General features: G+C 26.9%; 4 protein-coding genes across 7 annotated transcripts; 2 read left to right on the forward strand and 2 right to left on the reverse strand.

Moving 5' to 3' along the window:
• Nucleotides 1-594: 594 nt before the first annotated feature.
• Nucleotides 595-1,708, forward strand: LOC124936253 (auxin-induced protein 22D-like). Its single transcript, XM_047476736.1, has 3 exons — nt 595-867; nt 1,029-1,340; nt 1,431-1,708. The coding sequence occupies exons 1-3, from the start codon at nt 692-694 to the stop codon at nt 1,492-1,494; spliced, it is 552 nt and encodes a 183-aa protein (XP_047332692.1). The 5' UTR covers nt 595-691; the 3' UTR covers nt 1,495-1,708.
• Nucleotides 1,709-2,861: 1,153 nt separating this feature from the next.
• On the reverse strand, nt 2,862-4,864 carry LOC124935767 (pentatricopeptide repeat-containing protein At4g02750-like). Its single transcript, XM_047476190.1, has one exon. It carries the CDS (start codon nt 4,829-4,831, stop codon nt 2,909-2,911), a length of 1,923 nt encoding a protein of 640 aa, XP_047332146.1. The 5' UTR covers nt 4,832-4,864; the 3' UTR covers nt 2,862-2,908.
• A 3,150-nt stretch (nt 4,865-8,014) lies between these two features.
• Nucleotides 8,015-10,542, reverse strand: LOC124934343 (U-box domain-containing protein 70). Of its 2 annotated transcripts, XR_007099063.1 has the most exons (9): nt 10,276-10,542; nt 9,944-10,037; nt 9,821-9,871; nt 9,569-9,742; nt 9,311-9,490; nt 9,111-9,230; nt 8,427-8,560; nt 8,207-8,322; nt 8,015-8,115 (listed from the first exon to the last, which is right to left on the reverse strand). XR_007099063.1 is itself a non-coding variant. In XM_047474864.1 (8 exons), the coding sequence occupies exons 1-8, from the start codon at nt 10,413-10,415 to the stop codon at nt 8,259-8,261; spliced, it is 957 nt and encodes a 318-aa protein (XP_047330820.1). In that variant the 5' UTR covers nt 10,416-10,542; the 3' UTR covers nt 8,015-8,258. The 2 variants fall into 2 exon arrangements, 1 of the variants encoding a protein (XP_047330820.1); XM_047474864.1 differs by having other exon boundaries at nt 8,015-8,322.
• Nucleotides 10,543-16,680: 6,138 nt separating this feature from the next.
• LOC124934236 (serine/threonine-protein kinase STY13-like) lies at nt 16,681-19,378 on the forward strand. 3 transcript variants are annotated; one of them, XM_047474735.1, is made up of 7 exons: nt 16,681-16,780; nt 17,349-17,789; nt 17,854-17,975; nt 18,055-18,263; nt 18,339-18,513; nt 18,593-18,727; nt 18,987-19,378. In XM_047474735.1, exons 2-7 carry the CDS (start codon nt 17,408-17,410, stop codon nt 19,191-19,193), a joined length of 1,230 nt encoding a protein of 409 aa, XP_047330691.1. In that variant the 5' UTR covers nt 16,681-16,780; nt 17,349-17,407; the 3' UTR covers nt 19,194-19,378. The 3 variants fall into 3 exon arrangements, with proteins under 3 accessions (XP_047330691.1, XP_047330689.1, XP_047330690.1); XM_047474733.1 differs by lacking the exon at nt 16,681-16,780 and adding an exon at nt 16,855-17,006; XM_047474734.1 differs by lacking the exon at nt 16,681-16,780 and adding an exon at nt 16,867-16,996.
• Nucleotides 19,379-26,344: the final 6,966 nt, after the last annotated feature.

Here is a 26,344-nt window from a genome sequence, read left to right on the forward strand (position 1 = left end):
CCAAATCCCACAACCTTTAATTTCATTTTTATTCATCCAAGATGCCTTGTTTGGATTCATGTTATTTGAATATTTCAGTTCATCTTAGGTTATGAAAAAAATAAGTTATTTCCATAGAATACTTGAGAGTATTCATATATAACTCTCATTAAAAAATATCATAATATAAGGATAATTTACTACATAGAATAAACTTTATTCAAAAAAAATTAAAATGGGTTATTTGAAAATTAATTAATTATTCAAACAAGGGCTTAATTTGATTTTTTTTAATTTGATTTTTTTTTAAGAGGGTGAGTGAAATGATGTTCCATACCAAACACTAATATACATATAATAAGTTGAATAAGTAGTTTTAGCGAATAAGTTGTTGTCTATGTATATGAATAAAATCAAATATATTCAGGCGTTTAATGAATAAATATTTGAATAATTTAAAACAAATAAGAATGACAACCTATATGGATTAAGTTATTTAAATAAGTTTAATACTATTAAATTGTATTTGATCATTTAACAAATAAGCTAAACCAAACTGACCCTTATATATATATAACATATTATACCTCTTCTCTCTATATATTAAACAAACATCATCACATCAAGAAAAAAACTTGTTTATTTGAATCTCTCTTAATTTCTCTATTCTCTAAGAACCTTGCTTCTTGTGATTTCTTCTTAATTGCAAAAAATGGAGAGTTGTTTATCATATGAAGGAGATCTGAATCTCAAGGATACAGAGCTTAGACTTGGCCTTCCATGGACAAATGAAAAACCAACAATCAGAAACAACAAAAGATCATTGCCTGACGCCGGCGATGAACAAGTTGCCGGCGAAGACTCTCCGGCTGCCCCACCTCCGGCCAAGTAAGTTCCCATTTCATGGTTTCCTTTTCGATCGATCTAAGCAATATATTAGCTAGGTTTATAGTAAACTTATGGTTATGTAATTAATGGGTATTTTAGGGCACAAGTAATATATTAGGTATATAATAAACTTATGGTTATGTAAATAATGATTTTTTTAGGGCACAAGTTGTTGGATGGCCGCCAATCCGATCTTACCGAAAAAACAACATGATTATTGAAAGGACTAAGGTTGATCAAATAGAAACCGGAGGAATTTATGTTAAAGTGAGTGTGGATGGAGCTCCTTATTTGAGGAAGATGGATCTTGCAATGTACAACGGTTACTCACAACTTTTGGAGGCGTTGGGAAGTATGTTTAGATTGACGATAGGAGAATATTCCGAGAGAGAAGGATACAAGGGATCGGAATACTCACCAACGTACGAAGATAAGGATGGTGATTGGATGTTGGTCGGAGATGTCCCATGGGAGTAAGTCTTATTATCTTATGTCTTATAGAGATAATTCGAATTTTTGTACTCAAAAAATAATTACTTAACGTATTTAATTACATAATGCAGGATGTTTAAGTCATCGTGCAAGAGATTAAGAATCGTGAAAGGGATGGAAGCGAAGGAAATTTGATGGATCGAGTTCGATAGGACCATGCATGGCAATTTTGGCATAGGAGTTAAGGGTTTTAGGTTTTTTATTAGTGTCTCTATAATATTTGTTCATATCATGTACTTTGGAAGAGATGAAAACCCATGGTTTAAGAAGAATATTTAATTGATGTTGTATTTTTATAATGTATACAATATAGTTTGTTGTTTAAGATCAAACATTTTATTTTCTTATTTATTGATGATTTCTATTAACTTAATTAAAACACAAATACAAATAATATCAAAAAGATTTTATTTTTATTGAGCATACTTATTTGAATTCAACATATAAAACTCTATTAAGCTCAATATGTTACATTTCAAGACCAATCACTCTAAGTTTTATGTATAGGTCAACCAACCAATTAATATATATATATATATATATATATATATATATATATATATATATATATATATATAATGTTATTAATAAAGCTGAGTTAATTAGTTTATAAAATCATTAGTTTTTGTCAAGTTAATTAATTTTAAAATTAATACATTATTTTCAATATTACATGATTTACATAATTATTATTTAGTTTTGGGTATATGAATTCAATTAATAAAATAATATTAAATATATTCAAGCTAATTCATAAGTTAACTTATTTAAACTATAAATATCAATTTAGGTGTTCATTAGTTTTATTTGATTTTTAATAATAATTATTACATCTTGACATAGTATTATTAATTAGTTTGTAAAAAAAATAGAGTTTAATTTTTTAAGTAAATTAGCACAATTTCATAATCATAAATTTTAACTTAAACTTAAGATATTTTGTATAACTCAAGTAATAATAATTAATTTTAAAGTTGATATATAGTATTGATCATATAATTTTAATTTGTTTAAAGAAAATAAAAATAAAAAATATCAATCATTTATGTTAATGGGAAAAGGGTGGACATTGACTAAGTCAAGGGAACAACTTTAAGGATAAAATCTTATGGAGCCATTAAAGGATCTTTTGTGCTCTGTCATTTCAATTAACAAACATTTTTTTATTCTAACCACTATTATTACTTGTCTGTTATCTTTTTATAATTATTATATTCAATTTGGAATCTATTCTTATACAACTGTCCATTTTAATATATTGCTTTTCTTTATTTTTAAATTAAAAAAAAAAATAGTACTGTAACCTAATTTTTGGTTGGATGTTAGCCTAACATATTTTATTAATTGTACATCTCCATATACACCACTTAAATCAAAATGTTCTTAATAAGATTCAAACATTATTATTTCACTTTAATAATGTCTAAATATTTTCAAAAAATAACCTTAACTTTTCATAATCTCAATCAAAGTAAAATTGTTTTAATCCCAAATCCAGATATAAGACATTTTCAAACCTTTGTAGATTTGAAATTCATTTCAATAAATACTACACTTTTCTAAAAAACATCATATCTTGGTTAACTAATTCCAACATAGAGTATAACTCATCCATATCTTTATGTGAAGAATCTCCCATAGCAAATTCATGAACAACACATCCAATCTCAATCCAACTCGAACCCAAATTCTTCTTCACCATATTTTCTCTTATCAACGACCTAATTCTCGCAACATCGCCCCATTGTCTACGAGCCGAATACACATTAGCCAATAGAATATAGTTACCCGAATTATCGGGCTCGATCTTAAACAACTCTTCCGCCGCAATCTCCGCTAACCTAACACTTCTATGAACCGCACACGCCGCTAACAAAGCACCCCACACAACCGAAGTGGGCTCCATCGGCATAGTCCGAATAACCATATGGGCCTCGTCGAGAGAACCAACCCGACCTAAAAGGCTAACCATAATCGCAAAATGCTTTTCCGAAGGAAGAATACCAAACTCTTCGATCATTCGTTTAAAATACTCTTTACCTTCTTCCACAAGGCCAACGTGATTACACGCGGTTAATAAACCGAGAAACGATACTCCATCAGGTTTCACTCCAGCCCGAATCATTTCATCGAAAAGAGCAATTGATTCTCGGTTCATGCCGTGGTTAGCGAATGAAACGATCATTGTACTATAACATAGCAAGTCTCTTTGATTTGTTGTTTTGAATATTTGAAAGGCTTTTTGAATGTTTCCACATTTAGCATACATATCTATCATACTTGTAACCAACCTTAAATTCGAGAAAAGCGAAGGACCTATGTAGTTATCAATAACGAATTCGGCTGCATCGGATACACCTAAAGCCGAGCAAGCCGATATGATTGCGAAAACAAACGTTTCGTCATGTCGAATATTTTGATTCTTGAAACACTCGAACAATTGTAAAGCAGAATGAGGCTGACCGTTTTTGGAGTAACCTCCAATCATGGATGACCAAGCGACGAGATTTTTCTTGTCGGGCATTTGATCAAACAGTTTACGAGCGCTCGTCGTGTCTTCTGATTTGATATATCCATCTATCATTATCGTCCACGAAGCAACGTTTCGTTTAGGCATTTTCGCAAAGTAATCTTCTGCAGTCTTAACATCCCCTGCCTTAAAGAAACCTGAAATCATTATATTCCAACTCCTGATATCGCGAGTTTTCATCGAATTAAAGATAACGGTAGCTGAATTGAGATCGCCAGCATCGATGAATCCGGAAATCATGACAATGCATGAGGCCATGTCTTGATCAGGCATCGAATTAAAGAGATTCAATGCTTCTTCCATGTTTCCAGATTTAACATATCCACAAATCATACTTGTCCATGAAATCACATTCCTTTCAGACATTTTATCAAACATCTTACGTGCATCAAAAAGTCTGCAATTATTCACATACCCAGATATCATTGTATTCCAAGAAACTAAATCAGTTTCAAGCATTTCACAGAAAAGAAATTCAGCAAATTGAACTTTCTCACATCTCATATAAAGATCAAGCATTGCATTTTGAACAATCGGATAATTACCAAATCCATATTTTAACGAAAGGGAGTAAACTGCTTCCCCGTCTAGTAATCTCGTCTGTCTAGATAAACCCTTGATTACAGAGCATATAGTGAAGTTGAGAGGTTCAACGAATTCAACCCGCATTTTAGAAAACAGAGCAAGTGATTCATTATAGAGATGATTCTCAACGTACCCATGAATCAATGAAGTCCAAAGAAAGGAATTTGGTTGAGGAATTGATTCGAAAACCTTGCGAGCGTAATCTACTCCACCGAAACGGAAATACAAACGCAGGATTTTGTTGAGGGCGAGATCTGAAGAGTTTATTGTGGAATCGATCAAGAGACGGGCGTGAATTGATCTTAAAGATGCGAGATTTCGACAACGATTGAGAAGATGAGAAAGAGAGTGATTCATCTCATGGCGCCAATATTATTAATTTGATGTTTCTTAAATATTTTATACAGTGTTCTTCCTGTTTCGTTCTGCGTTCTCCCTTGTTTAAGACGACGACGAAATATGTAATATGACCCTCACCAGATTTTTGTAATATGTCTAATTGACCTTCAAACTTTGAAATATAGAAAATAGTATCAAGAATTGGAACCCTCTTCGTCAATTTTGTTCTTGGAATTTATAACAATTTCCTAATTTTTATTATTGGATCATCCTATTTATTTTTTATTTTTTTATTTTATTTTATTTTGGTAAGATCGGGTCATATTAGTGTTTAGATGCTCTTATGGATGGTTAGTCTGCATTGTCTATTAAGTGCAATTTTCTCTGGTTTAATCCGTAGTCGACCGAGATGGGTCAAGAATAGTAGTTTTGACCAATTGACGAAGATGAAAATTAATGCTTGGACTTTCCCATGCCCAATGGTTGGGTCTGCCCTAAACCATGAACTCGCCCTTATAGATATGTGTACCTGTTTTGACGAGTTTTTCATAATTCTTATTTTTTAATTTATAAAATTAGTCGAATTAATCATATTATAATTTTACTTTCCATTTAAAACATTTTTAAATTAGTCTCTTAGATAATATTCTTAATCCAGGTGGGTTTTTATAATTATTTTAACTTTGTTAAATATCCATCTTTTTATAATTTTCTCATTGACATAAATAAATGCATATTGTGGAGTATATTCAATGGTAAAAAGATTTTGAGATAGCCTAAGATTACTTTTTGGTGTAAATTTGAATGTTTTTTTTTCAAATCTATCTATATGAACTAAAAACACAAAGAAAAAGAAAAAGTAACAAATTCTCAATTTTGTTTTTAGTTGAACTTTCTAAACTAACTTATTTTATTCATTCATTTACAAATAAACTTAGTCAAACTCAAGTTTTATAATTTTTTTTTTAAATTTTAATTTATTTATTTATTTATCTTTAAACTCATTATTATATATAAATTATTATTTTTATAAATTAAATTATTTAAATTTTAATATATTTTAAATTATTATTTTTATAAATTTAATTATTTATATTTTAATATATATATTTCAATTATTAATTTATATAACTTTTTAATAAGAAAATTAATAAGTTTACCAACCACTTCCACCAATTTTTTTTCAGAAAATATGTTCTCTATTGCCATAACTAATGATGACAATTTAAAACTGTCCCGCGGTACCCAAACTGAATTATCCCGTTTAAGATGATTTTTCCTCGAAATCGAATGAGAATGGGGCGGGGAAGGTATGTTTGTCCCTTGCTTCGCCTCGCTCCAACCCTCCTAATCTCACTCTGATTATGTCATGAACACTATAAACACAATTAAATATATAAAATTATCATTATATTTATTATTCATTATATTTTATAATTATATTTACCTATTCATTATATTTTATATTCAAACTCAGGTTTTATAATTTTAATTTTTTTAATTTTAAATTTATTTATTTATTTATATTTAAACTCATTATTATATATATATTTAAATTATTATTTTTATAAATTAAATTATTTAAATTTTGATATATATTTTAAATTATTATTTTTATAAATTCAATTATTTATATTTTAATATATATATTTCAATTATTAAATTATATAACTTTTTAATAAGAAAATTAATAAGTTCACCAACCACTTTCACTAATTTTTTCAGAAAATATGTTCTCTATTGCCATAACTAAGGATAACAATTTAAAACTGTCCCGCGATACCCAAACTGAATTATCCCGTTTAGGATAGTTTTTTCTCGAAATCGAATGAGAATGGAGCGGGGAAGGTATGTTTGTCCTTTGCCTCGCTCCAACCCTCTCGATCTCACTCTGATTATGCCCTGAACACTATAAACACAATTAAATATATAAAATTATAATTATATTTTATAAGAGTTGTAAGTTTATTTTTTTATAATAATATAAAATTTCAATATATTATATTAAAATATCCCTTTATATAATTTTATTGTATAATTTTTTATTTTGAAAAATTTTTTTTTATAAATGGTACCCCATGAGAATTCCATGAAACCGAACGGAGCAAGGAAGGTAATAAAAAAATCCCAAAATAAAAACGGGGCAAAAATAGTAAATGTATTTTCCACCCTGAATCACCTCATTGTCATCTCTAGCTATACCAATATATTTAAATTATTATTTTTCATAAATATTTATTGGATACAATTTTTTATTATAAGTAGTTTAATCTAATTTTTTTATTGAGTTATTTATACATTTATTAGTATTTAGTCTAACTTTTTTATAAAATAATAATTTAAAATATATATCAAAGTATAAATAATCAAATTTATTAAAACAATAATTTAAAATATATATCAAAATATAAATAATTTAATTTATACAAAAAATAATTTAAATATATCAAATTTATAAAATAATAATTTAAATATATATAATAATGAGTTTAAATATAAATAAATTAATTAATTAAAAAAAAATTAAATAGTAAACTAAGTTAGTTTAGAAATAAATAAACAAACTAAATTAGTTTGAAAAGTTGAACAAAAACAATGGGAATTGGTTCTTAAAAAAGTATGCTTTTGGTTCATATAGATAAATTTGCACCAAAGAGCATTATGATTCATAGATCATAATATATGACCCAAGAGTGAAGATCCGCATTCAGGAGATTATGATTGGAAAGGTATCAACAAACAAAAACAGCTTATTTCAATATGTACTAACAGAATGATTCATTCATGGTGATGAAACAACTTCATCTAGACCTAGTTCAATGAGCTACCAAATTTGATATTTCTATGTCTAATTGGGAACACATCAAGGTCAACAGTAGTCCTAAAACATTTGAAAATGCTGTGAAAACGAGACTGAGTGTCTCAATGTGGAGTATATATCGATATTTTGTATCCTCATCTAACTGACATGTCACTTGAAATTGAATACACTGTAAAAGAAAACAACTAAAATCAAGAATCATAGGATATTTATCAGTGAATACTCCCCCACAAAGAAACATCCTAAATTTTACAGAAGAACTTACAAAGCATATAAAATAAAATGAGCAGAATATGTAACCTTTTTAACGGACAAAAATGTGCATTATTCAATTAATAATACATGGATAAAATCCGACATTTCATACAATAGCATTTGGCGGAAACAATAAGAGAATGATAATAAATATTTGTAAAATAAACAGCATTTCCAAAACCAAATGAATCCTCCCAATATTGAGTTCCAAGATAAATATAACAGCCTACAGTACAATTTTATGTAGAAAATCAAGAAAGCCTGCTAAAAAACATAGGACCAGACTATAAAGAACATAAAATTGATCGCCAACATACCAGTTAGCATGATGCGATGAGCCCAAACTCAACTGACAGGAACTCATGCAATCTAGCTTTGTTTGAATATTAAGGGCAAAAGTTCATGTGACGCGATGTCCAAGATAACAGGATCCCTGAAAAAATAACCAAAAAAAATAGTCAAATATCAAAAGCATGTGCATGTCATCATTTACGACAGAAGCTCCAATTATTGAGTCCCGAGAGAGTGAGAAATTACTTGCACAAAGTTTGGCCCTTCTCCAAGAAACTGGGAACAAACCATAGTTTCCGCAAGAAAGGAGATTCAAACTGAACAAAGAATCCGTCACTCTGGCCATGCTTCCATTTCCTTGATCCCTGGCCTTTCCATACCTTCATCACAAATGATATCACATTTTTCAATTAAGAGTCTTGTCTTAAAAACAATTGGATTAAGGCCTTGTTCGATTTGGGTTTTTTGGGATTAGTCTCAAATAACCCCTCGTCCAATTATGCATCTACTCAATCTCATCATTCAAATCATCAACCAATAATTATACATATATATTTTTCTTTTTTATTTTAAAGTGAGACTCTTTTTCATTAGTTCATGATGCCACTGAGAACATGTTTTTCTTTTATATTGTATATTTATGCCATAATACATGTTTACCCAAATAACCCACTTTTCAATAACCTATACCAAACAATGTTGTTTAGAAATAACTTACTTGCTATCCAAATAACCCAAAGCCGATAAACCATTTTGTGATCAGCAATCACTTCTTCCATCAAATCCTCTACCAAAATATCTTATAACATTTTAAAATATTAAGTATATTTTAATCATTTGACCCAAATAAACCAATTTTTACATCGATAATAATTTTTTGAAAAATGTTTGTTAAGAACCCCAAGGTAATTATAACAGATTGTTCATCACCTGGGGATATGATATGATATTCTTCGGCACAACTAAGCAAGCTGCATGAGAGAAGGAATCCTCAGCATACTGTCGTAGGAATTCAACGCAGCTGCTGTGTGTGTGAGGTGACTCAAATGCCTGGAAATTATGAAGTGAACCACGTAAATAGTTTATAAAACAAATCATACGATTCCAAGAATTCAGAGAAGCACAATTACCTTTTCAATGTTAACAACAGGAGCATATTTTTCAGTATCTGCTTTTTCCTTATCAACCATATAATAAACTCTAGCATCAACCTTAGAAGTTTCATGCCATGTTTTTACAGAACTCTCCATCGTTTCAACAAGAAATGTGAAGATATCTTTCCATTGCTCATCGTCTCCATACTTTTCAGACTAAAAAATAAATCCACATTGGTAAGAGTTCGTTGGCAAATAATCTGTAAGCATACAATTGTTTGAAAAATCACTAACCAGATCCGATTTCAATGAATCCAATTGTTTCCGCATATCAACATTAGACTTCAAGCTCTTCACTTCTTCGGCTCTTGTTTTATCTTTCACTAACTGTTCAAGCCTCTTGATCTTTCTTAATACCTCTGAACTTTGTTGATTGTGCTGCAAGGATACTTGAAAAGAAGCTAATGCCTACACATTAAAGGTAGAAGAAGAATCAGAACTTATTCATTATCACATTACAGATGCGTAATGTATAACGATATTCACTTCATCATATCGCTCCATGGCTTCTAATACACATCCCTTCCTGAAATAGCCCTACAAGTACAACCAACTGAGTTTGATCAGATAAGACCCGAATGCAAAATCAAAATTTGGGAACTAATATACCTTTTCCCATGTGGGATTTAAACTGATTGTTGTCTCAGCATCTGCAAGTGCTTTGTTCAGCTTAACCAGATTGAGAAATGCAGCAGCTCGATTGCTGGATAGACCATACAAAAACAAACATTACATTCAGGAGTGTGGAACAAGATCAACTAAAGAATCGCCTAATAGTTTGAAATTTGGAGAACCCTATGAAGAAAAGGCAAAGAAAATAGAACTCAAATTTTCAAAAGCAAAAGACTTCTCTTTCCCCCAAATCCAAGTCTCCAGCTTTATCAATTAACAAGCGGCCCAAGTATATATAAAATTTGACAGACACGGGCACACACACACACCTGTATAGAGTAGCGTTTGAAGGATCTCCTTTGATGGCCTGAGTGTAGAGAGCGGCGGCCTTAAGATAGTTTCCAGTTTTGAAGAATTGGTTTCCCTGATCTTTCAAAGACGAGACTGATTTTGTATCTGAATTCGCCATTGTTTCACTTCTAGAAAGTATCAACGTAACTTGATTTGCCTACAGATTCTACTCGTCAGCATCAAAATAGGGTTTTTGAGATTGAAGGGTTAACTCAGGCAGTCGCTAGAACTGGTTTCGTTTGGCCCTAAACCCAGACTGCTAATTAATTGAATCAACCCTCAAAGTTTTTTTTGTTCAATAAAAAAACATTTAACTTTAACCCTATTTCTCAATTTTATTATTATTAATATTTTTAAATCAAAGTTTTGAAGGTTTTGAGTTTGGGAAGATGTGATTTATAATTTTAATATTCATATTCAATATATATATAAACATTCATTCTAGAATATTATACTATTTAGGTTATAAAAAATTTTGTCCTATCAGTTATAATTTTTAAATTTAACATGTTATATTTCATTTATGTTTGTTCTTAAAAAAATATTAAATGAAAAATATCGAATTTTACATATCTCTGTATATAGTAACAATTAACTACAAATCACATTTCACACCACGCGACTGGTTGTGTGGGTAGAATGATTTTGTATCTGAATTTTCCATTGTTTCACTTTTAAAAGTTTTTCACCTATAATTGGTCGTCATCGACAAGGCTGTTTTGAGACGATAGGGTTAACTCAGTTGTCGCTAAATCGTATTTGGCCCTAAATCCAAACGGCTAATTAATTGAATTAGTCCTTGAAGTATTGTTTTTTTCTGATAAAAAATCAATTTTTTTATCACTATTTTTCAAATTTATTATTAATAATATTTTAAATCAAACGTTAAGGTTCTGATTTTGGAAAATTGTGATTCATAATTTTAGTATCAATGTTTTAAATATATAAACGTAGACTCTAGAATATTAAACTATTTAGGATTATAAAATTGAATTATTTGTCGTTTGTGTATCGGCTATAATTTTATAAAGTTGTGATACATAATTTTAGTATTGATATTTCAAATATAAATATACACATATAAACATTGATTCTAGAATATTAAAATATTTAGGGTCGTAAAATTGACCATTTGTCGTTTGTATTGTATGACTATCATTTTTAAATTTGGCATTCTATGTTTCATTCATTTTATTAACCATAAAATAATTGACGGTGCTTATTCTCAACAAAAGAAAATACAATTAATATCGAATTTTACATATTTATATATACATAACAACACTTAACTACCATCATTGAGTCATCGCAGTGCGTCACAACGCACGACTCATTAGTATAAACGGGTTATATTATTAACTTATTTAAAATTTAGTTTTTATATCTGAATTCACGGTTGTCCCTCTCTTCAAATTTTTTACCTACAAATTATACTCCTCTTTGTCGTTAACAATAGTCATCAATAGGGGTCTTAAGAGAAGGGTTAACTCAGTTGGTTCTATTTAGTTAGGGGTCTTAAGAGAAGGGTTAACTCAGTTGGTTCTATTTAGTTTTGATTTGGTCCTGACGGCTAATTAATTGAATTAACCCTCCAAGCTTTTTTTTTTTTTATCGTATTTCTCAATATTATTAATATTATTATTTTTTTTTCTAAATCAAACTTCTAAGGTTGTGAGTTTGTAAAGATATGTTCATCATTTTAATATTCATATATATAAATAAATGAAGATGAAATTTGAGCGAGAGAATGATGTGAATCATGTGACGCATCTAATTGATTGAAAAAATAAAATAATTTTATTATTTTTTATATTATTATGAGGCCATTTAAAAAATGCAAATTGCTTTTTCCACCCCTCCTATATTCCCGTCCCTCATCCCACTTCTTAATTATCTCAAAAATTATTTATTTATCCCTATTAATTTTATATATTTACCTTTCATCTTATTTATTTTACTTATTTTATTTTCCTTAATTATCTCAAAAATTACTTATTTATCCTTATTAATTTTATATATTTACCTTTCATCTTATTTATTTTACTTATTTTATTTTATTTAATTATTATGTTTTTTATCATGAAATATAATTAATTAATTAATTATTAATATTTTTTCTATTTAAAAAATAAAAAATCTAAAAGATATATAATTCGTTTTAAATATTATATATTAATAATAAAATTATAATAAATTAATTAAAATAAAATAATAATTTTATATAAAATAATAATTTTATATAAAATAATAATTTTATATAAAATAAATATTTTAAAAAGTTAAATATGAAATATTTTAATAAAAAATATTATTAAAAATATTATGTAAATGTTATCGTTTATATTATTAAGTAAAACATTATATTTAATATTACTAATTATTAATATTTAATATATTAAAGACTTTATCTTATTTATTTGTTAAATAATTTTATTTATAAAAAAATTGATTTTTATAAGTATTTTAAAATATATATATATATATAATTAATATAATAAAATATTAAATATTTATATTTTATTAAATTAGTACACATTTTAATATTTAATATATTTTAAATAATTATAATATAAAAATAAAAATATTTTGTATTTTTAATTAAATAAATAAAGTTAAAAAACATATTAAAAATTAATTAATTAATTATATTTAATAAAAAAAACTTAATAATTAAATAAAATAAAATAAATAAATTAAATAAAATAAGTAAATTAAATAAAATAAGAAAGGTAAATATATAAAAATGATAAGGATAAATAAGTAATTTGGGTATTAATTGTGGAGTGAATGTGGGGATGGGAATATGGGAGGGGTGAGAAAAACACCTCCCTTAAAAAATATATATTAAATAAAAATATTAAATTTTACATATTTATATATACATAATAACACTTAACTACAATTCTCGCATCACAAGGCACGACCTGTTAAGTGAGTATAAAAATATTGGGTTGTTGGTCTTTTATTTGAATTTTTTTTCTTAGTCTTTCAAATTTGAGAATAATTTTGTATCTAAATCCTACTTTTATTTTCATAAAGTATCAATTGAACATATTTTTAACTTGTTTTACCTACTTTTCGGTATAACAGGGCTCTTGATTATTCAATTGTCATAAAGTTGTTTTCATCTGGCCATAAATCATACCGCTAATTCATTGAATCATCAACCTTTAAAGTTTTTTTTATAAAACTTTTTATCCTTATTTCTCAATTTTATTATTATTAATTTTGTAATATCAAACTTTTTAAGGTTTTGAGTTTGGGTGGTTAATAATTTTAATTTTACATATTTATATATATATATATATATATATATATATATATTATAATATTTAACCTACAAATCGTACAACAACGCCAAACTTAAAAAAATATATTTCAACTTGTTTTGCCTACCGATTATACTTATCTCCGTCGTCGGCGTCAACAATATAGTGGTATAAGGGATAACTCAGTTGTTGCTAGAGTTGATTATACTGATCCGGGTCAAATATGGTGATATAAGGGCTAATTAATTGAATAAATCTTCAAAGTTTTGTTTTTCAAGTAAAAACCAATTTCTTCTATCCCTATTTCTCAATTTTATTATTATTAATTTTTAATATAAACTTGTAAGGTTTTGAGTTTGGAAAGATGTGATTCATAATTTCAATATTTATATTCTTTTATATATATAAATATTGATACGGTTAGAATACTAATCTGTTTAGGGTGGTAAAATTAAGTGTGTTTGTATTGTATCAACTATAATTTTTAAATTTGACATGTCATATTTCATTTTTTTGGGAACCCTAAGGTAATTATATGAGCCCATTTTTTTTAAAAAAAAATCAATGAAAAATTAAAATACTGTATTTTACATATTATATTAGTATAAAGATGAGGTTACATAAGGAGTCCTCATTTGATATTAAAAGAAACATGATTACAAAACTTATGTAACTTTTTTGATAAATTTATTAACAAACATATTTTTATTATAGAATAAATTAAAAGTAATATAATATATGATAGTTCTGGTTGCTTCTTTTCTCCTTTAATAGTTGAATTTGCATGGTCAATTTTGGCCAAAGTTTGACCTAGAAAGGGACATATAAGAAATTCTCTAATTTCATCTCCATTGAAAATGAAAGGCTCCTTTACCTCATTTTCAGTTGACCCCAACAACAAATAGAGACCACATCTCTTATTTTCTAATTAAGAAATGGCTTTTCTAAAATCTAAGAAATACATTATTCTCGATTTAAAAATTGTTGTTACATAAAAAAATTCACCGGTTTGTTATAAGTTTTTTCACTATTACCTGTCAAATAAGTTTGTCTTTTATATGAGATTGCGAGTTTAAACAATTAGACACGAAACAATATTGATTTCAAATAATGTTTCATTTCATATCTATTTTCATTTAGGAATCATTATCATTCCATTCACCTTCACACGGTTAGTCTATGAAATTCTATAAGTGGAAAAAAAATAATAAATATATCTATTAATATGGAAACCTTTGACTTGGTTGGTGTATTATTACATTGAATAAAAATCAGTTGAAATTCAGATATATATAATCTTTAAATTAAATTAAATAGTTATAGTTATATATTATTTGTTTTTTATTCCTTTTTTTTCCAAACTCATATCTAGGTTTATTAAAAAATAAATGGAGTTGGAATCATACTGTATAAACGTTTTTTTTTAAATTAAATTTATTAATATATATAAATTTTAAAATATTATCTTAATTAAATAAATATTTAGATAATTTTTTTTGGGTGTTTTCAAATATATATTGTTTATACTTTTGACTAAATATAAAATATATAATTATATTAAATGAATAATTATCTATTGTTTTATAAATTTAATTAAATCGATTATAAAACAGATCAACAAAATAATTCTTATCTGATTTCATACACACATCATGCACATTAGAAATATTTTTGTTCCTAATTAAATCGGTTATAAATATGCTCAATGTTATATTGACTATTTTAACAATAAATTAACAAAATCAGTTTATCAGTAAAATAGCTGACAATATATAGTTTGAGATAATAATAATATTTAAGTAAATAATAATAATAATAATAATAATAATAAGTATTTTGATATCAACAAATCATAAAATATTTTTATTTTATTTTTTTTTCTAACAAAATAATTCATACAAAAAATATCAATAATTTAAAACAATTTATTGTTAATCAAAATAATTTTACAATAGTTAAGTCAACCCCTCTAAATAATATAACAAACTCCATAAATTGTATAAATCCAACTATAACCCTTGAATCAAAGCAATCTAGTCATTTTATTTATAAAGAAAAATGTAAAGGACAATAATATATATATAAAAAATTAATTTTTAAAAGATAAAAAAATATTTTAATAACTTGATTAATTAACAATAATTGACCAGGATTAAGTTATTTGAGATTTTTTTGATGAGGCTACAAATAATTATTTAATAGGTTATTTAAAGTTTGCTTAAAATAATTTTTTATATTTAAAATTTAAATTTAATAAAAATATTTTATTTTATTATTTAAGTTATTTAAATTATAATAATATGTCCACTAAAGTGACTCCGTATATTAAATTTACATGGAAAGCGCTTGGAATTAAATAAAATAAATAGTTATGACGATGAATGGTCAGACGAGTTCTATTTATTTTAAATAATAAAAATGATAATAATATAATATAAAATTATAAATTTAAAATATATAAATAAAATATTCTTTTTTAAATTTAAATAGAAAACAATATTACTTGTTTGGTTCTTTTTATTTTTTAAATTCAATCACAATAAAACATAATTCTATCGTTCTTTCATCAATTATATTATTTAATTCATTAAAAAAATACTAAAATATTATTTATTTTTAAAAATAAAATTTATTTTATTATTATATATTAATATCTTTAAATTTTTTTGTCTAAAAAAAATCTTCAATCTCTCAAAATTATGGTCAACATTCAATATTTTTAAATAAAACACCCATATGAATTTAAACCCCAAAATTCTATTCTTTTTTGGTTTTAAAAAAATTTAATAAAAATTAATTTTCTAATAATCACTTCTCAATAATCACCTCACTCAAATCATTAACCAAAATATTAAAATACCTTTTATTTTAAATTTTTATTTATATAGATAGATACCTTTAAATCTTTTTATCAAAAAATAATCATCAACTTTTCAAAATCATCCTTTATCATTAATTTTTTTTTTCTTATAAATAATAAAAAAATAAAAAACAAAATACCCTAAAACAAAAGTGAAGAAAACAGCTATTTCGACCTGGAAAATAAAATAAAAAATCTAAAGAATTGGGGAGGGTATTTTGGTAAATAAAATTGAGGAATTTTTACGTAGTACATTAGAATCCTGAAAGGTACGGTCTTTGAACGAGAACTTTCATTGATTCTCTCAAATTGGATTATACGAAAGCTTTCGATTTTGTTGTTCAAACTTTAATGGTAATCTCCGCTCTTTTGTCTCTCATCTTTTTCATTTTTATTTAAATTTATTTATTTCTCTTTCTCTCCTCTCATCTTCACATTTCTCCCACACCATCGATTCCTCTTTTCTCCAAACGCCATCGATAATTTCCCACCATTCTCCTTTTTCCCCTATCTATATACAATCCTAAGCACCAAATTGTTTGATCGGCAGCTTCCCGACGAACGACGACGGTTAGTTTAGGTCACGATTCGTAATGTCTCTTCTTTCCTTTTCTCAATTCTATGTTTTTAATCATGGGTTTTGTTTTAAAATGAAGAATGTTTGATGGGTTTGTTGGAATCGGTGGTTTGAATCTATCTAGGGTTTCTAGAGCTTTGCTAACATCATCATGATCATATTCATCATGCTCATAGCTTTGTTTTGCTGACCTATTTCTGGTCAATAATGGATATTATAAAATAGAATTGGGTTTGAGGGTTGTTGGTGTTATCCGGGTCCTGTTGTATCTGTTGATTGTAATTAATATGATTATTTAATCTGAAAAATTGAATTGATTTTGGTATTTTATTATTTGTTTCTCAGATAAGAACTTGTCTCTCTGTGGCTTTTCGGTTTTTGATTGGATTAATTTGATTAATATAATGGAGGCGAGTTCTAAAGAAGAGAGTTCTAAAGGAGGAGATGTTTCTGCTGCGAAGAAGAATGCTTTGGCTGGTAAATCTATAGGAAGTTTTAGTGACAGGGATATGTTTAATCAAACTGATGCGAAGAAGAAGGCATTGGCTGGTAAATCTGTAGGAAGTTTCAGCAACAAAGATATGTTTTTCAGAGCAGATAAGATTGATATCAAGGATCTTGATATCGGGTTTGAGAAGATGTTGAGTCGAGCTTGGTCCAAGGAAGCCCTGAAGCCAAAAGAAGAATGGGAAATCGACCCTTCGAAATTGAATCTACGATACTTAGTTGCTCAGGGTACTTATGGAACAGTTTATCGCGGTACCTATGATTCTCAAGATGTTGCAGGTACCCCTTGTTTTGTTTTGTTTATGTTTATGATGAACAGTTTTAAGATTTTTTGATATTACAGTTAAATTGTTGGATTGGGGAGAGGATGGTATGTCTACTGTCGCGGAAACGACTGCTTTAAGGGCTTCTTTTCGTCAAGAGGTTGCTGTTTGGCAGAAACTTGATCATCCAAATGTTACCAAAGTATGTTGAATTGTGCTTGTTCAGTATCTTATTAATGCTAGTTTTTTTTTTGAGAATTGATTGTTGATATTGAATGCAGTTTATTGGTGCTTCAATGGGAACATCTGATATAAAGATCCCTTCGAAGAATCCAACCAGCAGCGATTCGAATACACTTCCGTCGAGGGCTTGTTGTGTGGTTGTTGAATATGTTCCTGGTGGGAATCTAAAGAAGCTTCTTTATTCGAATAGGAAGAAGAAACTCGCATTCAAGATCGTTATCCAACTTGCTCTAGACCTCTCCCGTGGGTGGGTGCCAAGCCTAGTTTATTTTTCGCTAATCATAGTTCATTAGTATTTACATTATGGTCCTTCCCTTTGCAGATTGAGCTATCTCCATTCAAAAAAAATTGTTCATCGGGATGTGAAGGCGGAGAATATGCTGTTAGATACGCAGAGAACTTTGAAGATTGCGGATTTTGGGGTTGCTCGTGTTGAAGCGCAGAATCCTCAGGATATGACGGGTGAAACTGGAACCCTCGGTTACATGGCCCCAGAGGTAATAATTTATTTATTTTTAGTTTTATACACGTTTTCTATTGAAATTGAGGTTGATTGAAGGTTTGTGTTTCGTGTAGGTTCTAGATGGGAAGCCTTATAATAGGAAATGTGACGTTTACAGCTTCGGAATTTGCTTATGGGAAACGTATTGTTGCGATCTTCCTTATATGGATCGTAGTTTTGCTGATATTTCATATGCGGTTGTGCGACAAGTGAGGCTCCTTTATTTCTTTCTATTTTCTATTAGAGATTTGAATGCTTCATGGGATTATTTAATTTAAATAATCTGTTTGGTCGAGATATTAAGAAAATGAGTTTTTCTATAAAAAGATTTAAATAGATGGTATTTAGTATTTTAGTTATGAATAGAGTTATATGATGATGAGAAAATGATGGTTGATTTGTTTGAGATTATTTGAAATAACATGTGATCATTGGCGATGTTTTCTAACGTTTAAATATATGATACAGAATCTGCGTCCAGAAATCCCGAGATGCTGTCCTAGTTCGTTAGCGAGCATTATGAAGAAATGCTGGGATGCTAATCCAGAGAAAAGGCCGGATATGGATGAGGTTGTGAAGCTTCTTGAAGCCATTGATACGACCAAAGGAGGGGGGATGATACCGGAAGGGGAAGGTGGCGGCTGTTTTTGCTTTGCTCCCACTCGAGGCCCTTGATTTGCTTCGGTTTCAATTAAATATCTTTCTTTTTTACTTTGTTCTAAGGTTTGTTTTATATTTATGCAGACAATTAATGTGTATTCATATGGTTTATAATTTATTTTTCTAATGGAGAAACTTGGGATGGTTTCTATATTCATAAATAAATATGAATGAGGGTAGTAAATGGATAGTGGATTGGATGGATTCCTTGTTGTTTTGTTTGGCTCAGAATTATCTGATTTGATTTATAGTATTGGATTTCAAAATTACTGTTTTTTTTCTTGATATGAATGTATGTTACATTGATCGCAAACTGTGTATTTATGCAAAATCATTATCGAGGGTAATGTTTTTTCACCATCTGTACTGAATTGATCTCGATAATAGGTGAGGATTTGATTTCCCAAATGGTGGAATTTGCTGGTTTTGTTTTGTTGGATTCTTGATTTGTCTGTCCAATATTTCTCCATATGATTTCCAGATTTATCAGTTAGTGATTTTGATGTAGGTTATGTAATCTTATGTTGATATGTTGCAAACAACCTAAGACTATTCTTTGTTGTTGTTAATATGTTCCTTTATATCCAATTTTCTAACATTTTGATGTATTTTTGAAGCTTGTCAACAAGTTCAATCAATTTCATAACATTGTTCTTTGCCAATTTCCATGTTTAAGTACTTAAAAATGAAGTGTGACTATCCTTCTTCATATTGATTTCAAATCCTCATTGTGATGTATTAAGATTGTCCTCATTCAATTCGGGTTTAGAAACACTTTCCGGTATTGAGTATAGTTTATATAGAGTGGACAAATTAATTCGGGTATAAAAAAATGGTTTGTATTATGAAAAGTAGAAGTTTTTTTTTCAAACGAAACTAAACATGAAACCAAGAAAATTTAAAAAAAAAAAATAGATAAACTCTTCCCTCAGACTTAATAAATTTCTCACAACAAACATAAGAAAACATCATAATAATAAATCGAAACATTAATTTCTTTCTAGCTAAATAGTTCTCGTAATAACCCTACTTAAATTGCAATTAAATAACCGAACAAAACAGGGAATTATATACTTCAAAATGTGGCGAAAAGATAATTAGTGCCAAAAAAAAAAAAAATTAAAGTGGGCCTAAACCCAAAATGCATGCTACCTTTGTATAATAATAATAATATTTAAATTGCAAAGATTCGGAGATCATGATAGTTTTTATAATTTTTTTAATTTAAAGTGAACCAAATCGAAATGTCTTTGACCCTTTTCTTCCACTTTGATAAACTATATTATATATACAACAAAATACAAAATTGTAAACATGATTAAATTCTTATTTGAGAAAATTGCCAAATTAAATTAGTACAAATATATAATACAAAACAATCTATATCTCAACAGGTCAAAGTTTAAAATGGATCATATTGTGATTATAAGTTATCTAAGTTTATACTATTCACTCAACATAATTTAAAATTTTAAAAAAATAAAAATTATAGATTAAGATAGAAAATAAGTAGGAATCAATTATCATTTACTCTAACTTCTTTCTTCATTAAGTATGAGAGACCTAACATATTTATTACCAAGTTAGATAACATGTCTCAAATTTATGTTTAAGAAGTTAAAAAAACGTGACATATTTATCAAAATAATAGGAAATCACGTGTTATTATTTATTTTCTTTCTTCTTTCTTACCGTTCTATTCCTTCTTTAAATCACTTAATCAAATTCTTATTTACAACATTCAAGACCAACGAATATAAATATGAGAAATTGTTATCCTTAAATTGTTGGAATTGTTGGAGAACCTCTAGTTAATTTGATAATACACTCCTTTCTTTTTCTCAAACTTTCTCACTAAAAAAATGAAATAGACAATCCAAATAGCAACATAGAAAACTTGTCTTTCCCAACAAAGTCTATATCATATTCTTGAATTTAATAAAAAGGATAACATTTTTCATTATGTTGAAAGGCCACTAGCTAGGTGACAATTTATCCAAAAATATTTTTTAAAATTCTAATATGAATGTGGACCCAAAATGGTGATTCTTTTTTATCTTATAAATGTTCATTTATATAAATTAAAATATAGTTTCATTAATTGGGTTCAACTTAAATTGGTTTATCAGACCCACAAAATGAAAACAATTAAAGGAAAATAAATAAATAAAAAATTGAATGAAGGTGGTGGGTTTGTAATATAAAAGATTGAGGAAAGTAAAAGTGGTATCACATCATCATTATCTTCCCACTTTTTTCCTTCCTTGAAGTGAGGCATAGATGAATTTTATCATTCCAACTTATTCCTTTTTGAGTCATGCTCATACTCATGCCCTACTTCAATGAGTTACATATAAAATTTTCATTCCTTGTAGAATAAAATTCTCATTTCATGAAAAATGCCCTAATCATCAAAAAGGAAAAGTATATGCACAAGGAGTGCATAGTGTAGGCCCATTGTCCTTAGGACTTCAAATTTCTTATTATTATTGTAAATCATTCAAGTGGAGTTTTTTCTTATTTAATTTAAACAATAATAACATTTGTAAGACCTTCTTATGAAGGTCAAATAGTACTCATTACCAATTTGTCAAATGAATTCAAGGATCAAATACATTGGTGACTATGAATTTACAGGCATGTCTATCCTTAAGTCTCTCATCTCTTAAACATAAAACCCAAATTCTATTTAACCCTTAATGTCCTAACTTACTTCTTCACATCTAATTAATCAATTAATGTTACTTTAGTTGATTATTTTTTTTATTGATCATTGTATGATAATCTAATTGATTTTAAATCTCACCAAAATGGTATTATAGCCTATAGATAATTAGGGATTTGATAAGACATAAACTTAATGTTGATATGCTATCGTGGTTGGTTAGGTCGGAATGATAACTTAAAAGAAAATATGTTTCTATTGCACTAGAATTAAAGTTTTATATATGAAATTTCCTACACATCATACATCATGAGGGTTTGATAAAATTTGGGTGATTAGATAGCATTGATTTGATTAGAGTGGAAAAAATACACGAGACAACTTTAAGAGAACTAACAATGTTTCAAATTCATCATATAATCATTTCTTATTTGTAATGATCATAGTCAAAATACTATCATAAATACAATCTAAATAAAATATTCTTGATAAGTGCATGTCATACTTCTATTTGTCTTATGATTCTTTGATTCTGATAGACACCCATGATTTATTTTTTTTGTTCATATAGTCGTGTCATGTTAAATTGTTGTCGCGGTATAACACGACATTTCATTCTTAGTGAATAATATGTCGGCAATATGCCTCTTATCTTGTGAGCATGGTTTTTAATTTCCTTGTTAGTGCGATTGTACATTATTTGGGAATGAAATAATGTTTAAGTCCGATTTCAACTTATTTGATCTTATATAGCTTAAACTCGATCAATTATCTTAAATAGACAATTATTTTGTTATTTATGACCTCTCTATCCTTGTATCATTATGTCCTTATGTACAAATCAACTAGGCCATATTTTGACTGATGAAGACAAGGAAATGACTTTACACAAGATTTTCAATGATCTCATTGAAGAAATTGGGACCAAACATGGCCCTCACATATATAAATGGAAGCAACACATTGGAGGGAGGTTAATGATAGTGTGGGGAGGGTTATATTTATGAATAAAATCCAATTGAAACTTATTTAAACAAGTTTGAAATTTATTTATATAGAGAGATAAATACTAAGTCGTCTTATTGTATACTTATAAGTTCACATTTTGTTTTCTAGCCTATGTTAAAAAGAAAAGTAGATATGAGAATCATCCATTTTGTAGTGGTGTTGAGTTCACGTTTTTGTTCTCGAACCATATATAAAAAGCGGTAAGAAGAGAATAATCCATGTAGTGAATCTCGGAGGGGAAGTAGTTACAACAGTTATTCCTTGAAAAATAAAAAATTGAAAGATCATTGATGACTTGCTAATGGTGCATCTATGCACATTGTACATATTATTCTCTTTATCTTTATCTTCTTTGAATCTTTAATCTTTAATTTGAGTTGCTTTATCTCTCTTTTGAGGGAAGACCAAATGGTAAGAAAATCTGCACCTAAAGAAGGCAGCCACAATTCTCAAGCCCTTTACTGACCACTGCCCACCATTTTTTTTAATCCATATTTGTCTTATGAACTTTCCATGTTTATGCATTTTTTTCACCATTTGAACACTGATTTTTATCAAATTTTGCATCATCTCTCTACAAAATATTTCTTTTACTTTACTTGATAAATGTATATTTTTGTAATTCTCAACCAAAAAAATTACTCAATTTAAAAGGTTAAGAATTTGGGAGTAATGCTAGTAATCTTGAATGTAAAAAATTAAAATTAAAATTTTCACCATTTATATTTTGGATTTTGTCGTTCACTAAATTTATTTATTTGTCGTTTTTAATTACTTTTCTTAAAGAGAAAAAAAAATAGTGGTTGAATAAACTTAACCGTTATACTAAATGATATTTTATAATGTGTCATTATATTAAAAAATATATTAAATTTTAAGATATTAAATGTCACGAAATCAATTACAACTTAGAATGTTTAAGTTGAAAATAAGGTTATGGCTAGAGCTGGGCAATTGGTTGGATAAATACGAATCGACACGATCCAACACGATATTTGTACGGAACAACACGATCAATGTTCTAAACGGCAGTAGGCGGTGGCGGAGCGGTAAGTGACTGCCTACTGCCTCGGGTGCCTAGGCGGTGTCTAAGCGGTTGAATATAAATATAATAAAGATGTTCTATAATTATCATTTTACTAAAAAATCAAATTAATATTCTCTAATATAGTAACATTTAACAAAAATAAGTATGTAGACGAGTTGGAGAAGAGATAAATGATTAGATGATCAAGGAGGTGAGGTGAATGAGATAAGAAACAGAAAAGAAGAAGATAAATGAATTGAAATGTAAAGAGTTATTTCAAAATTTAAATAAATAGTGGGTGATAAATTTTTTTTTAAATATATATATACATATATTAATATTAGTAATTAATTAATTAAAAATAATAAATAATTAAATAATCTGACCGCCTCATGTATAGGCGGAGCGGTGTTGGACCGCCTAGGCGCCTCGACCGCCATTTAGAACACTGAACACGATACGATATTATCTCACTCGGGTCTTGAGTTGACACAATACAAGCACAAGACAACACGATCACGACATAATTATAAGTTTATACGATCGTAACACGGTTAGGAGTCGACATAGACACAACACGAGTATAGACACGACACAAATATAAACACGACACGAGCACGGGTATACACACGAAACGACATAAACACAATTAGTCACATGACTTAAGCTACTCAAATTAACATTCTCTAAACCTATTACAATTTTATTCAATGAATAAATTTTTTAATTTTATAAATATAATAATTATAATTAAAATTAAACATACTAAAATACAATATTAAAAATATTAACTTAAATAATATAATTTTAAATAAAATAAATAAATTATAGAATAGAAATATGAGTTTAATAATAATTATTTTCTGTATTACTTTTATTAATTATTTATTAATTTTTTAATTATTTATAATTTTAATTATTGCTAATACATTAAATAATAAATATATGATAATAATTTTAATTTTAATTTTAATAATATAATAATATTAATATATTAATTTTAATTTTAATTTTAATTTTAATAATATAATAATATATATTTATAATTGGATTAATTGCTACCCATCTCTTCCACTTTTTTTTTTATTATTATTATTATTCAAACTACCCACTATATACACTTTTTAATAAATTATTGTTTATGGAAATAACTTAAGTACATACTTATTTATTATTTGTGAGTGTAACTATTCTAATAAATAAAACAATTTATTTTGAGAAAATTAATGCTTCAATAATAATCAATCCTAGTACAATATATATGATTATTAAAACCATCAACCCTTCAATCTGTCTGACCAATCTTATCCATATATAGTATTTTTAATTATATAATACATATTGATATATTATGATAAATAATTAAAATCTAGAATCAATCTTTCAAGTATCTAATGAATACTTAAATATATATTTTTTAAAATAGTTGAAACAATTTATCTATAATTATCCTAAACTTATATTCATTAATGAAATATATTAATGTTAAGTTTGAACCAAAAAAAATTACAAATATTAATCAACTTTAAATTTTGAAGTAAGTACATAGATTATGTTTTTCTTACTGTTAGAGTTTATTTTTTAAAAATAATTTAAATATTAACTTTTTATTATCTATATATTGTTTTAAATACTTTAATAAATATATATTTTAAGTATTTATTTTTTAAAAGACTTTTTTTTTTAGTTATGGTCTATCTAATATCAATATTTATTTAATTATAAAGTTTAAGTTAAATAACTAATGTCTTTTTATTTTATTAAAACAAATAATAATATTTTTTTAAATTACTTCAACTTAAAATATTTTAAATAAGAAAAGTAATAATTTATTAATAATTCTTATAAATTTTATATTAATTAGTGATATATATACAGTTACAATTTTTATTATTTGGGTTCATATTATTTAACTTATTATATATGATTTTGTTTATTCAAATTGTGATATTTGAATAATTTAACATAATTAAATATTTTTTAGTTTTATTTTGAACACTTAATTCATTAATTTAATTATTAAAATATTTTTTATCTTCTATCTTCTATTATTATTATTATTATTATATATTAATAGAAATTTAAATTATTGTTCAGTTCAAATTATTTCAATAACCTAAAATAAAAAAACATCATTTCATTCTTCTATTCTATTTAATCCAATTTATTAATTAAAATACTAAAATACTCTCTCTTCTATTTATTTCCTTAAAATTAACACTAATAATTATTTTTCAAATAATTCAATTTTCCTTTTTAAAAAATATCTAATTTAAGTTATTTAAATAACTCAAACTAGTTAAACATTATTACAACACGTTACTCAATTAATTAACTAAAATACTAAATTACATTTTATTTTAAATTATTATTTTTTATTTTATTTATATATATTAATACACTTTAAAGTTTTGACTAAAATTAATCATTACTTTCTCAAAATTATAACCATCATTATTTTCTTCT

The sequence above is a fragment of the Impatiens glandulifera genome, chromosome 4, assembly GCF_907164915.1.
Source record: "Impatiens glandulifera chromosome 4, dImpGla2.1, whole genome shotgun sequence".
Lineage (NCBI taxonomy): Eukaryota > Viridiplantae > Streptophyta > Magnoliopsida > Ericales > Balsaminaceae > Impatiens > Impatiens glandulifera.